The sequence below is a fragment of the Mytilus californianus genome, unplaced genomic scaffold, assembly GCF_021869535.1.
Source record: "Mytilus californianus isolate M0D057914Y unplaced genomic scaffold, xbMytCali1.0.p SCAF_4, whole genome shotgun sequence".
NCBI lineage: Eukaryota > Metazoa > Mollusca > Bivalvia > Mytilida > Mytilidae > Mytilus > Mytilus californianus.
The window spans coordinates 42755837-42775297 of record NW_026262690.1 but is presented as its reverse complement, the minus strand read 5'-3'; the positions used below and the strand labels follow the sequence as shown (position 1 = coordinate 42775297).

Here is a 19461-nt window from a genome sequence, read left to right as displayed (position 1 = left end):
ATAAAAAGGACTTACACCAAATGGCATTCAGGCATTTACGCTCTAAATTGTGACAAGTCTTGACAAGCTTTGAATAAATTCACTGGGGAATGCCAACATTCTGACATCAATAACAAATTCTAAATAGACAGAAAAATTGAGACAGCAATATTCATTGACAAATTTTGCTTACTTGCAACAGGCACCTAAACATGTGACAGGGTTAAAATAGTTTTGTTATTGTGTCAACGCTACCCCTTATATCTTGATCATTGGACAAAATATGTTATCATATCAAAGCTAGTGACCCATGAAATACAGATCAATTCAGCAACATCTTTAGGCTTATGGTCACCATTTATGCACACCACATAGTGTTACTGTATGACAATCAATTTCTAACCATCTGTGATTGGACAAGTGCACAGACTTTGATGCAATGGCAAGGTTATTCAAATTATTATGGCAAACTAGAGTATATGGTCATTTTACCATGAAAACAGATAAAGAAACTTCATAAAACAGCAGGAATGCAAACAAGGTAAGGATTTTGTATCAGTAGCATTAACACAGCATTATAAATGAATTAGCCAATATGAACCAAGATTGCTCTAAAAAGTTATTTAATGAAAGCAGAGAAACACTTATTTTTTCAACAGGAGTTCCATAAATCTGAATGACACAGGAACATCTCAAAATCAAATGTGAGCTTACACTAACCCTTGTATGGTATAAATTACTTGAGATTTGGTCAAATGACGGACAAGAAGAATAATGTCTAAAATCCACAAGACAATCAAGGATAAATTGTTTTTTAACACATAGAAATGTCTCGCCTCATTGTTCACACCTTGTTCTTTGGCTTATGTATAGTTATTTCATTGGCAATTATACTGTAAATTGGGATATTTTTGTGGTTTTTAACTAAATTGTAGAGGTTTTGGGGTGTCAAATTGTGTTTTACTTATATATAGTAGATTTGTACACAGGTCAAACTTGTTTAACATCAACACATTATGTGCCTGTAGTAAGTTAGGCTATCTGGTCAATATTTAGTTTATGAGTTGTTACTTGTCTTCTGTTTGTATGTCTATTTTTTCCAGGAGTCGATTTTGAGTGTGTTCTGTTTTACTGGCCAATATTTTGGTAATATTGTTATTCTTTTTATGTATTATGTACACCTTACAATCCTTCTTTATTCAAATATAGTTGATCTATGGTTTACAAAAAACTAACCATATAAAAAAAAAGCTTAATCAATGAACCATGAAAATAAAAGACAGAAACTTCAGAGCATAAGACATCTGGATACAGTTTCATGGCAAGAAATGAAAATGGGACAAATCAGATGGATACTTGAGCCAATAACGCATTGCTATAAACTGTTATATTTAAACTTACTAAAAAAATAGTCATAGAATAAAACTACGATAAAAACTTATGTAATGCAGCCGTTTATACTTAAAACATGAAACCCAAATATACAAAACAGTGTATAATCCTTATTTTAAATGCTAATAAAATGCTCCGCAGGGCGCAGCTTGATACGACCGCAGAGGTCGAACCCTGAACAGTTGGGGCAAGTATGGACACAACATTCAAGCTTGATACAGCTCTGAATTTGGATTGTGATTAAATATTTGACAAAGCATAGGTTTCTGACACAGAATGAATGTGGTCTAAGAACTTAAAAATTTTAAATTGGACATTCACCTATTATGGTCCAATATCTAAAATCTAAATACATGGTTAGATTCAGCATATCAAAGAACCCAAAGAATTCAATTTATACATGTTTAGATTCAGCATATCAAAGAACCCTAAGAATTCAATTTTTGTTAAAATCAAACTAAGTTTAATTTTGGAATTTGTCCAAAGGGTCCAAAATTAAACTTAGTTTGATTTTAACAAAAATTGAATTCTTAGGGTTCTTTGATATGCTGAATCTAAACATGTATTTAGATTTTTGTGTAATCTAAATACACGATTAGATTCAGCATATCAAAGAACCCCAATAATTCAATTTTTGATGAAATCAAACAAATTTTAATTTTGGACCCTTTGGACCTCAATGTGGACCAATTTAAAAACGGGGTTCAAAATCCAAAAACTTAATACACGGTTAGAATCAGCATATTAAAGAACCCCAAGAATTCAAGAATAAAATCCCATTGAAATTGATCAAGAAATAAGCAATTTATACGAAGTATCTTCTTTTGCACAATACTGTGCAATTGAATATTTCTTGCTATTGCGCAATACTGTACAATTGACAATTTCTTGCTATTGCGCAATATTGTGCTATTGGATATTTCTTGCTATTGCGCAATACTGTGCAATTGAAGATTTCTTGCTATTGTGCAATACTGTGCAATTGAAAATTTCTTGCTATTGCACAATACTTATTATATAATAATTTACACATCCTGTTTGGTGTGTATCTCCTACCATATCATTATTATTTGCTTTTAAATATAAAACAGAAATAACCAACTTAAAATGGAAAATTTTAAAAGAAAAAAAAAAGGAAAAAAAAAAAATCCCCCCCCCAAAATTTTTTGAACCCCCTTATGACTCATCACCCCCAAACTCAATCCCAGCCTTCCCTTTGTGGTATGGTACCTTGCAGTACAATTTCAGAGAGATCCATACATTTGAACACAAGTTATTGTCTGGAAACTAGAAAAATGCTTATTTTTGGCCCCTTATTCCTATATGTTTTGGGCAATTACCCCCAAACTCAATTCCAGCTTTCCCTTTGTGATATGGAACCTTGTAGTACAATTTCAGAAAGATCCATACACTTACACACAAGTTATTATCATGAAACTAGAAAAATGCTTGTTTTTTGCTCCTTTTTTGGCCCCTAATTCCTAATATTTTTGAGGCAATTACCCCCAAAATCAATCCCAGCATTCCCTGTGTGATATGGAACCTTGTGGTACAATGTCAGAGAGATCCATACACTAACACACAAGTAATGTCTGGAAGTTACAAAAATGCTTATTTTTGGCCCCTTTTTGGCCCCTAATTCCTTAACTGTTGGTACCATAACCCCCAAAACCAATCCCAACCTTCCTTTTGTGGTATTGAACCTTATGGTAAAATTTCATAGAGATCCATTCACTTAAACTAAAGTTAGAGTGCGAAAACCAATGTGTCTTTGGACGACGACGACGAAGACGACGCCAACGTCATACCAATATACGACCGCAAAAAGTTTTTGCGGTCGTATAAAAATATAACTTGATAATTTAAAATGAACAATTTGCAGGGAAAATATTTAAGAACTTGCAAACTCATGTGGAATTATAAAAATGTATGATAGAGTTAGTATTAACAGTCTGGACAGTATTGCAAAGATGGTATATACAGTAAAATTCCAAACTAGGTGACAGGTCCAAGTGATTCGAATATAAATGTTGACCTGCTACCGAGACCAGTTGAAAAGTCTCAGCTTAATTCTCTAGTTCTCTCTTTATAAATGGCTTATAAATAAAAATTTTGATGTAATACTTGTTTGTTTACTTAGTGGAATATGATTCCTTAATATCTCTGGGGGCACCTTGATATAATATACTGGAAACCGACCCATTTATGCGACATTCGTGAGTAGAAAAATAATATGAATATGAATCAATATGAATATGTAAAAATTGGATATACCCTTATATAAAAACATCAAGAAAATTAGAAAATAAAGAAAATAAATTGCTGCAAAGTCAGCTAGAAAGGTCCAAATGTGAAATAAAGTATCTATGAAATTATATACTGTCTTTTGGAAAGGGAAATATGGTTTGATTGACTTTTGAAAACTAACATTCACTGAGGCCAACGGTACAATACTTCCAGCCAAAAAAAAAGAAAATAACAAACATAAAATGAATCCACAGTATATATATACATATTTATTGTCGTTTATTATCAATAATAGAACTCTATATAAATCTTCACAATGGCACACATTCCTCAACAATAAAATAAAATATTCAATATCACTCAATAAGAACATATCTCAAAAGTCTTGGTATATTTCCATTTTTGTTTGGTCAAAATGATTCATTTGGAGTATTATAAAATGACTATTTTACCTCATAAACGCAATAGAAAAAGAGAAGTATTTTGAGATCACATAAAACCTGACAAGTACAATCTATACTCTTGCTTAAACTATTGGTAGAATTGACTAATTAAAAAGGAGATTATGAATAAATAAAGGTTTATTACTATGTAACCCGTATCAACCAATTCAAACTTTTAAAATGCTTACTCACAAAATATAACTTTACAAAAAAATATTTGAAATTCTGATTGTCATTTTTATCCTCATCATATCAAATGAGCTTCCATAAGTTAAAACTGAAAATGCAAACTTAAAACTGTTATTTTATAAACACTGTTGCAAACATCAGTTAAACCATGGGGTATATTCTTCACTATTTCAATATATTTTATTATGTAGATAAGAGAATAATCCAAAAAACAAAATATCTTTGCAGACAATAGTACACAATTATGGAAACCTGCCATTTTTCTAAACCGCTTAAAATGAGATTCTTAAAAGATTTAGAAACTGAACATCAAGTCATTGGTACATGATCATCAAAAGGATAATGTTCTTTAAATTGTGTACAATGTGATTTCATGAATTCCATTTGTTTTTGTATTCTAGGTGGCATTTCATCATACACATCAGTAAATAACATCTCTGGATTGGGCTTCTTTCTTTTCTCTGCTCGAGCAAAGGCTTCCATCACCTGTTAGAAAATAAAATGTGTGTACTGTAAGGCTTTGATTCATATTACACTCACCAGTGTCCTTCCAGGGAAACACAGAGAAAGTTTGAAATACAATAACAGAATGTTGATGACAATCATAGTATCAGGTGGAACCAAATGTTATTAATAAACCTTAGAGAAAGTCATGACTATAAGAATCATGGTAAAAAATTATTGCATCAATATACCCCAAGGCTTATGTCCTTTGGTGGACACTGGTTTTTACCATCAATTGAAGGTTAAGATATTTACTGGCGTATATATGATTCAGAGATTGATTAAGGTTCACCATGTTGGGTTACTGTACTTCACAACCCATAATATAAAATTTATGCAAACTAAAGTTAAGAGAACGGAAACCAATTTTGGGACGTACGGACGTGCAAGGGTAAAACTTAATGCCAGATGCGCTACGACAGGGGCATCCAAATAAAACAACTCAAACATAATCAAATGAGAAAACTTGTCTATTGCTAAAAACAGTCTAGTTTAAATATATATTAAGGTTTAGACTAAGCAACATACTTTTTTCTTTGACTTTTCTTTCCATGCAGATTCTTGTTCATCACTCCACCAGCCTTGGTTTTCCATATAGTTTCTTAACCTATGAATGGGAGATTGGTCGTCCCATGACATTATCTCCCCCTTTTTCCTGTAGGTAGAGCTGTCATCTGATGTACTGTGATGTCCAATTCTAAAAAAATAAAAGAACAGTATCAAAATGTCCCCAGCTGATGCACATTCTTTACCCATCAAAGGGCAATAACTCCAATATATTTGTTATTGTTCTTTTAGTATTTTTCAGGCATTGCCAATATAAACCTTTGCTATAAATTTCACAAAAATCTGGCAAGAATTGTATTAAGGAGGATGTAAAGACCTTATGGACAGATGGATGGGTGCCTTGTATTTGATGTCTATTTCTATGTCCCCCACACAATGTTGCAGCAGAGGTAAGCATGTACTTGAGATCCAGAACAGCAGTGTGGTACAAAATTTAACCAAGAGTGCACAGGCTTAAATGTCTTGCCTGCTTTACTGACCATGATTGAAATAATGTTGAAGATCTTAAAGATAAAGGTTTTACTATGAGTATCAAATAAAAATTAACATTGTCAATGATCCGTGACAATAAGGTCAAGGTCAGATGATACATGCCAGACAGACATGTACACCCTACAATCATTCCATACACCAAATATAGTTGACCTTTTGCCTATAGAATCAAAGAAACAGACCAAACCATGAAAACTTAATATGGACCAATGAACCATGAAAATGAAGTCAAGTTCAGATGAACCCTGCCAGACAGACATGTACAGCTTACAATTACTCCATACCGGGTACACCAAATATCAGAATTCTTGAAAACCGTCAGTTTTATCGGTTTGGCCTATAAAAAATTAAAAGGTCCAACAAAAATTATCCATAGGTCTGTCCAGATGTCCAATTGTAAAATTCCAGCAATCTTACTATAGTTGGGATATTCGTGTCAGTTCTTGTTACAGATTGTGGTATAAGTATGTCCCAGAAATTTTGGAACACTCTGATTTCTTCTCTATAATATATGATAAAACACAAGAGTTCGACATAAAGACAACAACCACATGGCCTCGTGGCCTGTATCATTCCTCAACCAAATTAAAAGTGGCATTAAGAAGGACATGACAGAGTTAATGAGAGAGGTTGAATTAAGGAGTCGGATTGAGGGAGATGGAAATATAAGGGGAGAGCTAGTGACAGAATAGAGGAAGAATGTGTTATTTACTGATAAATAGTTGATCGTAAGAGCTTTCTTAGCTCATGCTTATCGTGGATTTTACATTTTGCCTACTCTAAATAAAATTTACATGCTAATAGTGAGGCAGGGAGTGATTGATAGTAAACAGAGTGAGAATAAGACTATAAGACATGTTCAGAGATACCAATAATATAAAATCAACAGATGTTTAAATAAAAACATTAACTTAAGTTTATTCAGCAAATATACAACAACAAAAGCTTTAATAATTTCACCATAATATATAAAGAAGTCTTGACAATAGTTCCCAGTCCACTGAAAAATTTTGGACTGACAAAATTTTGTTCAGGATGACAAAAACTAAATTAATGTCAGCTCAAATGACTGACATGTGAATTTTTTTCTCAAGAACTCTGACATATAGTTGACCAATTGCTTCAAGTTTTTGAAAAAGAGACAAAAACTTATCATTGAAAAATGAACCATGAAAATCAGGTCAAAGACAGATTATACCTGCAAGACAGACATGTACACCTTACAATCATTCCTGACACCAAATATAGTTGACCTATTGCTTATAGTATTTCAAAAACAGACCAAAACACAAAACCTTAACATTGACAATGGACCATGAAAATGAGGTCAAAGACAGATGATACATGCCATACTGACATTCACACCATACAATCATTCCATACAACACATATAGTTGATATACTTCTTATAGTATCTGAGAATCAGACCTAATCATGTAACTTTAAACCTTATTCACCGATCCATGAAAAGAGGTCAAGGTTAAATGAACCCTGTCTGACAGACATATAGAAGTTGCAAAGAACTCATATACCAAATAAAGTTATCCTACATAGTTATAATAAGTGAGAAATGCACATGACAAAAAAACTATCCTTTTTATCAAGCAATCGCTAAACCATGAATATGAGATCAAGGACAATGAACATTTGACAAACATACAATATTTGTATACAAAGTATGAAGCATCCATGTCTCCTCAACTCTAAAATATAAAACTTTATACAAATAGCTAATGCTGTTGCCGCCTGATTGTAATCCCTATGTCTCGCATTCTGCAACTAGGGGAGACAAAAATCCAAATCCTAGTAAGATATTTTTGGGCAATTCTTTTTTAATTTACAAATGTTTAATAATGCAAGAAAACTTTATGAACTGTCATGCCAAGTTAAATGTAAGTCATGGCTTAAGTAAAATTCCTTCTTGCATAGCAATACAGGATGAGTCATTTTTCATACCTGTAAGTCATAGCCTCAATTAGTACAGGTCTCATTTCTTTGACACACATTTCTCTTGCTGCCTTGGTTGCATTATATACTCCAAATACATCATTACCATCTACTCTTATTGTATCCATACCATATCCTGCTCCACGAGATGCTGAAAAATTAAAATATAATTTACACAACATGTCTTATATTAACATATTTTTTCAGAACAAAGACCAAATTTAAATTTTGCCAAACTTTGGGAAAATTGCATTTAATAATGTACTTTTAAACATATGACACAGTCATTAAACTTCTGGCTACACTGTTTTAATGAGAAAAACTCTAAATTATCCAAATAATTCATGCAAAAAATAAATTCTTAAAAATAGTAAGGACAGGACAAAGACAATCAAAATTGCTTTGCAGCAGCAAAATATCCCACTTGACACTTAAAGGGGCATTAGGTACGAGATATAAAAAAAATATCAATCATTAATGAAAATGAAATAATAATTCGCTTTTAGCAGCCAGTTAGGTTCAATTTTGTCAAAATAAGCTAAGAAGCATCGCTGATGAATGATTCACTTGCAAGTGAATAATTCAACCTCACTGAATCTGTATTCATGTGACCTTCAATTTAACCCCTTATCTAGAGATAGGTTATGCATGAACTAGGCGTGTTCAGCTATTAAAAGGAAAAGAATGTCAACATTGGAAGTGAAACAAGGGTAAACCAATTGGGTGACTGATTCGATCCACAAAAACTTATTCTTATACAGGTATAAATGATGATTAACATATCTATTTAACCTAAAATATGAAACCAACAGACCTAGAAAAATCCAATTGCACGAGTTCGCTTTCTATTTATATCTCTATTTATGTTTACATCGGGTTATATGACCGTCTGCAGTCTTTGGAGGTCACCACGATGGTTAATTAGATGGTGTCTAGACTAAAATACATACTAAATGCTGATACATATTATCGTGTTCATGCATCGTAAATTGTTTATTTTAGACTTTTTATAATTTGGATATACGTTTTAGTATGTTATTATTCTAATATGAGAATTTGAGTCAAATCAGTAAACATGAACTTGACATTTATACCTCTTTAATAACTTTACAATATTAAATTCTTGAGAGTAGACTTCAAAAGAACAGGTTCACATACATGTATTACATGACTGTCAATATTTTCCCTAAATTGTTGTCATTTGCTTGGAAATGTGGTCATTTTTGAAAATAAGGATCTGTTGTGTAAATTTTACCATATAATATTTATATGCGAAGTGACAATAAGTAGTGATCAAACTGTCAAACAAAATGTGTAGTATTTTTATGCTACAAAAGGCCAACAATCAAAGTCCAACTACTCTTCCAAAAATTGTCAATTAAAAACAGTGGTATTAAATGGCCAACTAAACATAAAGACAAACAACCCTACCATATATAAAGTATAAGACAATTGGTCTGAATGAAGGAGCTTTCACTAGGTTTACTAATGCTACGAATGGCTTAAAATGGTTAAAGTCCAATAATAAGCATGTAAATTTAGTATTGTAAACTGAATTTATGGTAATAAGATGTTTAATATGTGAGGACAAAAACAACACGTCCCTCAGAATTTCACAGACTTAAAACTATTTGTGATAGATTAATAAGTAAACAAGTAGTTACCTATACCATCTCCTCTATACTGGTCACTTGTAGGTGTTGATATGGCATAACCATTGTTTCTACTGAAAATTAAAATATACAAAATTAAATGAATTATTTGGGCTTTTACCTTCAGTGTCACTAGAGGTTCTGTTAGCTAACATCATACAATGATATCCCCTCTAATATTCTTCTAAATCTATAAACTATTCATCTTAATCTATAAAGTATTCATCTTGACCTTGCAGACTATCATCTCAACCTTATTCATAGCACTGCCTCTGGTGGTGGGTAACGATAATACATGTATCAAACGTCATTGTCGGCTCTATGGTCGGGTTGTTGTCTCTTTGACACATTCCCCATTTCCATTCTCAATTTTATAAGGCATTAAAAAATTCTAAGACAGAAGTAACTTTGTATATTCTAATATGGGAATACAAAGTTAAACTATAATTGTAACCTTGAACTTGCAGATTGACATTCTAACCTTATTTGTGACAAATGCTCTGGTATTGAAAGCAAAATTATATTACCAAGTATCATTAAAAATTCAAGGCATACAACAGTTTTGAGATGGCACACTACTTGCACAGACAGAATGATTCCTATATCCCCTCCCAAACTTCATTCAAAACTAATTTAATTTTGAAATCTTCGATAAACTTTTTTGCCCTACACCTTAAATCTAACTGAGTACTTCTCAGCTTAGATATTTATCTCCATTATAAATTATACATATGTATACTTATTGCAGCAATCACATCTCATAAACACAGATAATTACAGATTTACTTACCAAAAAAATATAATAGGACACTCTAGTGTAGCAGCAAAATTAAATGCAGCATGTGCATCACCTTCTGATGCTGCACCTTCTCCAAAGTAACATATCACACATAACTTCTTACCTGCCCTCTTTAAGGCATAGGCAGAGCCAGCAGCTGAAATAAAGTAAACTTATTCAATAACTATACAATGGTTATCTCAAAACAACTATAAATCATATATTAAAATAAAACTCTGAAAAGTCACATCATAAAAATGGAAAAGATGCTTGTCTTATGGACCTATCATAGCATTAAAGGAGTCAAGCTAGGAACCCTAATAAACGGCCCTGTAAAGGTTTAAATTTTAAATTTTTATTGTTTAAGTAAATATAATGTGTATGTTTTGTTAAATGTGATATATTTGAAAGTATAAGAAGAAAAATTATAAATCTGCTTCATATTAATAAATATATTAGCCTGAAAGAGGAATAGATTTCATTTTCGTTCAATTTTCTTGAAATTTGTCAACCCCTCACCCATTGAAATTTTGGTTGAAAACTAAAGAATATGGTAAATCAAGAATATTTTGGTAAAGAGTGGCAACACTGTTAATTTTTCAGAAAACTGTCATAAAATTTGCAGTATTCAGCAAAAAATCAGGTTTTAACGAAATTCATCTACATTTATGACGTCACAAATTCATCACTAATGAGGCAATTGGTGAAAAAATCATTTTTAACTGAATCACTTGGACATTCTAACATTTGTTTTCAAAAATTTTCACAACATTATCATTATTAAAATAAGTCTCATAACATTTGGTTGAGGCTAACTTAAGTAGAGAACAGAAACTAAAAATTCAGCAATTTTTCTATTTGTAAACACGCATAACTCTAGAACGGTTGTGTATAAGTTTTATAACAATCGGTTGAGACAAACTAAAATATTCAGCAATTTCTATGTTTATAAAGGGACATAACTCAAGAATGGTAAAAGTGTCGCTACCAAATTTCGTATTTAATCTGTATTATGTAGTAATAAGCATTGTGTATAAGTTTCATAACATTTGGTTGAGGCAAACTAAAGTTAGAAAACAGAAACAAAAAAATTTGTACTTGATCTTAGTTTTGTGGTAATGAATTTTGTGTATAGGTTTCATAATGTTTGGTTGGGGCAAACTTAAGTTACAGAATGGAAACTAAAAATTTTGCAATCATTCGATTTATAAAGGGGCATAACTCAATAATGGTTAAAGTGACATTACCCAAATTCAACTTGATCTGTGTTTTATCAGTGTAAGTCAAAATTAAACATTGCATTGTATAAAGCATTGATTGTAGTTGATTCAACTATAATCATGGACAAAGGAAGATAACTCCAATTTTAAAAATTACTTGATATTTAGAAGAAAATAAAAATTTTGCAATTTTTCCATTTATAAAGGGGCATAACTCTAGAACGGTTAAAGTGACACCACCAAAATTCAAACTTGATCTGTGTTTTGTGGTAATAAGCATTGTGTATAAGTTTCATAACATTTGGTTGAGGCAAACTCAAGTTAGAGAACGGAAACCAATTTTGGGACTTACGAACATAAGGACGGATGTACATACAGACGGACAAGGGTAAAACTTAATGCCCCCTCCGCAACGGCGGGGGCATAAAAAACCTGATTTTTAGGGCCAAAATTATGAGTTAGTGGACCAACTCCTTTGTGTATACATTGTATAACAAACTGTATTACTATTAGATATGTTAAAAAAGTGAAGCGTTTCAACAAACAAATTTCAATAAAACTACAATGGGGAAAAGTCAAAATAAATGTAAATGTGTGGACATGATAACTGTTTCCAAAATAAGATTCATCAGTTTCTCTTCTGAACAAAATTTTGGAAGCAAAATACATCAAGCATTTAAGAGCATGTTCACACTCACTAAGGGCTTTGACAGACCAGCCAAAACAAAGGCCAGGAAGCTTTAAGAATCTTATAAACTATCCATATACTCTGTATTCTCCATATTTTCATGGGTTCAAATTAAGAAATCAATTCTATGTTGGTCCTATATCTATTAATGCTCTAGCCATATGAGGATCTAACTGTTAAGGGTACTACTAAAATTTGTCTGCTTCAAAATACAAATGTTAATGCTAATTTTAAATTAGTTATGTTCTATAATAAAAAGATATAAAAAACATGTTACCTTGAGGCATTTGCGTTGCTAGTGTTGATGATATTGTAACAAAATTTAAATCTTTAGAACCGTAATGAACTGGCATCTGTCTACCTTTACCAATGTCTTCACAGTTACCGTAACACTGATTCATAAACTGGTCTAGTGTAAAACCTCGCCACATCATCACTCCTACAAATTAAAGAACCTTAGTGAGCGCGCTCACATACCCCACGTCCCCACATTGTCATTGGAGAAATAAAATATGTGTAAGAAAAAAAAATTGTATGAGAAAAAAAAATTGAATCATAATTTCCTGTCAATATGCACATCTACATAGTATGTCCTTATTATCTACAAAGTTTCATGAAATTATGTTGTGTGGTTTCAGAGGAGTTGCTATGCCAAACTGTTGTAGAAGTACATTGAAGCAAATAAGTTCAAAGGGGCGTAACTTCTAGAAAAAAAATTGAATCATAATTTCCTGTCGATATGCACATCTACATAGTATGTCCTTATTATCTAAAAAGGTTTCATGAAATTCTGTTGTGTGGTATCAGAGGAGTTGCGATGACAAACTGTTGCAGTAGTACATTGAAGCAAATAAGTTCAAAGGGGCGTAACTCCTAGAAAAAAAATTGAACCGTAATTTCCTGTCGATATGCACATCTACATAGTATGTCCTTATTATCTAAAAAGGTTTCATGAAATTCTGTTGTGTGGTATCAGAGGAGTTGGGATGACAAACTGTTGCAGTAGTACATTGAAGCAAATAAGTTCAAAGGGGCGTAACTCCTAGAAAAAAAAATTGAACCGTAATTTCCTGTCGATATGCACATCTACATAGTATGTCCTTATTATCTAAAAAGGTTTCGTGAAATTCTGTTTGTGGTTTGAGAGGAGTTGCGATGACAAGAAACAGGACTGACGGACTGACGGACGGACAGACAGACAGACGGACGGGTCAAAAACATTATACCCTCCGCAACTCGTTGCGTGGGGTATAAAAATGTAAATTGATTCCTACACTGGTTTAACCTGAACCCTCGCCACTTCATTACACCTGCAACAATTGTAAACTTGATTCATTAACTGGTCTAGTGTAAAACTTGCCACATCATCACTCCTACAAAAAATTCGTAAGGGTTCCGCAGAACACAGTGTCTCACCTACTTTTGCTGTTAATCGCAGGCTCAACAAAAATGAGGAAAAAAAATAATAACAATATTCCTTTCAATACAATCTTTTGATTGTAAGAAGCTTCTGCCCAAGTTTGGTTAAAATCCAGGATAGTTTATAAATCTAATAAATGTTTTAAATCTTTAACTGCAGACTGCAGGTAATGTTAACTGGAAGAAAAACTAAGTCCATTTATAAGTAAAATACGGATAAACAGGTACAAAATTTTAACAAAATTTCCTTCTAGATACTAGCTTTTGATCATAAACAAGCTTCTGACCAAGTTTGGTACAAATCCAGGATAGTTTAAGAAAGTTATTAAAATTTTAAAAACTTTAACCACAGAGTGAATGTTATGTTTCTTGGCAGAAAAAATATGTCCATTTATAAGTTAAATACAGAAAAAATGGAATTTTGTTTTTTACAAATTTACTTCTGGATACTATCTTATGATCATAAACAAGCTTCTGTCCAAGTTTGGTAGAAATCCAGGATAGTTTAAGAAAGTTATTAAAATTTTAAAAACTTTAACCACAGAGTGAATGTAATGTTTCCTGGCAGAAAAACTAAGTCCATTTATAAGTAAAATACGGAAAAACAGGATATTTTTTTTACAAAATTTACTTCTGGATACTATCTTATGATCATAAACAAGCTTCTGTCCAAGTTTGGTAGATATCCAGGATAGTTTAAGAAAGTTATTAAAATTTCAAAAACTTTAACCACAGAGTGAATATTTGTAGACGCCGCCGACGACGCCGACGGAATGTAGGATCGCTATGTCTTGCTTTTTCGACAAAAGTCGAAGGCTCGACAAAAATGTAAATTGTTTCCTTAACTGGTTTAACCTAAACCTTCACCACTTCACAACTCCTGCAACAATTGTAAACTTGATTCATTAACTGGTCTAATGAAAAACCTGCCACATCATCACTTTTGCTTATGATTGTCGAGCCTTCGACTTTTGTTGAAAAAGCGAGACATAGCGATCCTACATTACTTCGGCGTCGTCGTCAGCGGCATCCACAAATATTCACCCTGTGGTTAAAGTTTTTGAAATTTTAATAACTTTCTTAAACTATCCTGGATTTCTACCAAACTTGGAAAGAAGCTTGTTTATGATCATAAGATAATATCCAAAAGTAAATTTTGTAAAAAATAATTCCATTTTTTCCGTATTTTACTTATAAATGGACTTAGTTTTTCTGCCAGGAAACATTACATTCACTCTGTGGTTAAAGTTTTTGAAATTTTAATAACTTTCTTAAACTATCCTGGATTTCTACCAAACTTGGAAAGAAGCTTGTTTATGATCATAAGATAGTATCCAGAATTAAATTTTGTAAAAAAAAATTCATTTTTTCCGTATTTTACTTATAAATGGACTTAGTTTTTCTGCCAGTTAACATTACATTCACTCTGTGGTTAAAGTTTTTAAAATTTTAACAACTTTCTTAAACTATCTTGGATTTGTACCAAAATTGGACAGAAGCTTGTTTATGATTAAAAGCTAGTATCTAGAACTTAGAAGGAAATTTTGTTAAAATTTTGTTCCTTTTTTTCCGTATTTTACTTATAAATGGACTTAGTTTTTCTTCCAGTTAACATTACATACAGTCTGCAGTTTAAGTTTTTAAAACATTTATTAGATTCATAAACTATCATGGATTTTTACCAAACTTGGACAGAAGCTACTTACAATCCAAAGATAGTATAGAGAGGAATATTTTTATTAATTTTTTTCCTCATTTTTGTTGAGACTGCGATTAACAGCAAAAGTAGGCGAGACACTGGGTTCCGCGGCACCCTTACAAATTTTTTTTTCTAAGGACTCAAATTGTAATTTAACAAAGTAACTGTACAACTACATCAGATACACTCTTGCATTCTGTCACGATACTCAAACAGACACACCAAGTTCATCTTAAAAGCAAAGCTCATTAAAGTAATACACTGAACATAATTTAAGTGACATTTTTAATTAGTTCTTATATTATCCTAACAATTATTGATCTTCTGGTAATTAGGGAAATATGTCATAAAATTAAGATCTCTCAAAAACTTTTCAAAGAAGTTCTGAAAGCTTTTTACTTTAAATTAAAACAGACTATCTATTGTGTTACCTGCTTCCCTGTACTGTCCAAACACTACATCCTGGGGATCACAAGCAGCTGCTGATCCTATATGTGTACCCTCCTCTCCATAGTTTGTCATGTAAAATGATATTCTTCCTTGACGTTGTGATTCGTACAGAATACGATCCATGGTGTTCAGCAGAGTCATACTGTGATACATCTTCTGGACTGTTTCTTTGTCTAACTACAAAAACATAAACCAGTAACACTACAATTTCACATTTTACCAACACCAAGACTAAAACTTACAATGTAATTTGCTATAATTCTTTAATGTATCTCAAGTGGTTCAGTTTTTTGCAAAAGATAAAGTAAAATGGTCAACAAAGAATATATACATTGTGCAGGTTTGTATTTCCTGTATGCAAAATAATTGTATGGACTGTATTACTGTGGATTCATTTATTTTCAAATTCATGTATTAAATATATCATGATATATACAAATCTTCATGCAATTGGTTTATTCTATTTCAATTTTATGATGAGCAATTTAAAAAAATTACTGTCCACGAGAACTTAGTTTAATTTTAGTATTATTATATAGGTCCAATTTCCTTTGAAATCTTGGAATTGTGAATAAAAAACCAAGCTCTGAAGGGAAAGATTCCATTTCCCCCAAAAATAACCTTGTTTAAAACTAACCTTAGGATCTAAACCTCCTGGTATTATTTCTCCTTTAGCATTCATTACTCGGTAGACAGGTATTCCTTTGAAGTCATCTGGTTTAATAAATTCTAACTTGGTAGAATACTCTGATCGGGATCCTGGAAACTGTGGTCGATCCTTATAAAACAAAAGAGAAAAATAAAATTAATACCATTTTTGGGATTAGATTTCCAATACATGCCAAAATAGCAAAAAATATGTTCTATTTCTATATCGTTTAATATCATCAAAAGATATAATATTCATGAATATAAAAAGAACGAGATGTGGTATGATTGCCAGTTTCACAACTATCCATCAATATGTATCTTTTAAGCATAAAGTAGTAATATGTATTTTTTGGGGTGTCAAAATGTGTATCTTTTTGAGCATAAAGAATTATTATTTATTTATTCTATTTTTTAACACAGACACGGGATACATAAAAGTTACAATCACAAGTGTGAGACAAGATTTTTTTAGTACATATATGCAGTAAAACAATTAACGGTAAGCCATTCATCTGTGATAACAATTGAAAATAATGAAGAATGTGTCCATGAGATACAAGTGCCCCCAGTTGTAAGTATAAGGTAGATTCTGCAATGTTTCCATTTAAAAAGGGACATAACTCAAGGATGGTGAAAGTGACGCCACCCAAATTCAACCTTGATCTCAGTTGCGTTGTAATAGATAAGTATTGTGTATAAGTTTCATAACATTTGACTGAGGCAAAATAATAAAGAGAAATAACTCAAGAACTATGAAAGTGAAGCCACTTTACTTCAAACTTGATCTGTGTTTGGTGGTAATAAGCATTGTGTATAATTTTAATAAAATTTGGTTGAGGCAAACTAAAGTCAGTCAGGGGTACTACTTGTACAAGTAATCTTTATTTACTTGAAGAAGTAAATAGTAATATACTTATGTAAGTAAATTATAATGTTTGAATAATCTCTCCTTAATTTTCTCAAAAATTTACTTGTATAAGTAATTTTTTTTTACAATCCCGAAAAATTCTCAAGTTTTGAGATGTAAAAACATGCCTTTAACAAATTTTCTCAGGTTGGCTCATAATTTTTTTTATAAGAGTTCAATGTTTCATCTCATTAATTCAACAAAGAAACTAATTGCGCAAAGATCTTAAGTATTTGCGCAAGGCCTTCAAAAATTGCCCCTAATGGGGTTTTGTAAATGAGCAGTGTTCTAAAGATAACAGACAAATGAGATTTTCATTGTCCATGAAATTACACTTAAATGATAAGAAACGACATCTGCAAAGGACAGACAATTAAAAATTCTATTAGAGCAAAAAGTCTGAAGAAATTCAAGAAAAGAAGATGGGATGACTTTTTTACTTGTATCTAAGTAAAAAAAATCTGAATGTCTAAGGGACATATCTAAGCCAAAAAATAATTTACCTGTACAAGTAAATAAAATACATTCGTATAAGTATCCTACAAATTTACTTATATAAGTATATTAATATTTACTTCTTCAAGTAAATAAAAATTACTTGTACGAGTAGTACCACTGACTGACTAAATTAGGGATCCGGATGTACGGAAAGATGTACAGACATACAAGGGTAATTTCCTTTCCGCCGCGGTAAGGGCATAAAAAACATATTATATCTGTTAGTTTCTAAATATCTGTTAGTTTCTAATTTTTAATGATTAAAAAATATAACCGGAGTCCATGTGTAAAATGCGACTAATGTAACAACACCAACCACATTTTGACGACTGGAAGACGATGACAGTTGTCTAGCTTGGGAACCTATTATCTTTGTTATTCTTGGTGAGAGAAAACGTCCTAGCAATGCCATTTCGTTTTCTTCGACAGATATGTTGTCCTTCAAAAGAAATACATAGTAAACAACTGTTTAATGGAAAACTCTAGAGAACGTTCACAAGGGAGTACTAGTTTCAGACCAATCACGTAATCTGTTATGATAATTACTCTGTCGGCGTAATCCATATCAAAATTACCATTTTTCACAAACACATAGAAAACTGAAAAGCTACACCAAGGATTTATAGTATTTTTTACTATACAAATCCTTGGCTACACGTATAGAAATAAATATAAAAACAACACGAACCCATAGAAAAACCAGGGGATTGGGGTGGATCTCATGTTATCCGGGAGTTAAACCGTTTTCAAGACGTATTTCGGTAGCCTGCCATCCTGACTCAATCTAATACTTCGTGGAGCAGTGAGCCAGGATCCCAGGCTAGTGTTTCGGTTGTAATGATTCCAGCAAATCTCTAATGACAGTGTTGTTTATGCAATTCCCTGGTTTTATTTAGTGATTTGCCTGCAAGAGAAAATGATAAAACGGAGTAGTACTTAAAAGCAACGTGCTCAAGAAGTCTAACTTAACTTTTTAAGGTATAAAGGTTAAAACTTCGGTAATAAGAGTTTGTTTCCCCCCTGTTTGTTCGTAATTTTTAAACACAGTTTGACCAGGCTGAGTGTTTATTGTCAATACAGTTCATAAGAGTAAATTTTTAGGCAACTTGGAGGCGATTTTAGAGAAGAACTTGCATGTAGTCAACATGGGAACCAATTTAAACGACACTGTGTGACAACTCAGTGCAATTTTGTCAAACCAATCTTAAAAAATACCAAGAAAAAGGGAACTAATAAGGTTTTACACGTTCTTATTTTATTCTGAACATGTTTATCTTTGAAGATGTTATAACTTTATATTGAAAGGGTTTTTGACAAAATTTAGGCTATTGTATGTCCCTTTGAATAAATATATTTGCGGATGTCAATCAAATGATATTATATGGTCTCATATAAAATTTTGGAATATAGCTGACATTTCACAACATTCAATTTTTTGGTAACCGGCAGTAGACATTGAATGTTCATATCAACACTTTACACGACAAATTGCATATCTTGTATACAATTAGTCTGTTTCGAAAATTTACTTCTCAATACTAGCAGAGAATATAATACATCATATATTCTCTGATACCTGGGACTATTATGTCATGTCCCAGCTGATACCAGGTAAAGTTTTCGTTTGATTTTTAATACCAGCTGTTGTTTCCTTGACATTTAGCCCAAAACTTTACTTTGCAATGACAAGGGGAAAAGTAGTACATATTTGATGGAAAGCAGATACTAGTTGCCTTCAT

General features: G+C 32.0%; 1 protein-coding gene across 1 annotated transcript; it reads right to left on the bottom strand.

Moving 5' to 3' along the window:
* Positions 1 to 3872: 3872 nt before the first annotated feature.
* On the bottom strand, positions 3873 to 18207 carry LOC127698344 (2-oxoisovalerate dehydrogenase subunit alpha, mitochondrial-like). The gene is made up of 9 exons (XM_052201756.1): positions 18039 to 18207; positions 16304 to 16444; positions 15648 to 15843; positions 12376 to 12537; positions 10203 to 10347; positions 9425 to 9486; positions 7770 to 7911; positions 5283 to 5451; positions 3873 to 4736 (listed from the first exon to the last, which is right to left on the bottom strand). Exons 1-9 carry the CDS (start codon positions 18132 to 18134, stop codon positions 4560 to 4562), a joined length of 1290 nt encoding a protein of 429 aa, XP_052057716.1. The 5' UTR covers positions 18135 to 18207; the 3' UTR covers positions 3873 to 4559.
* Between the last annotated feature and the right edge of the window lie 1254 nt (positions 18208 to 19461).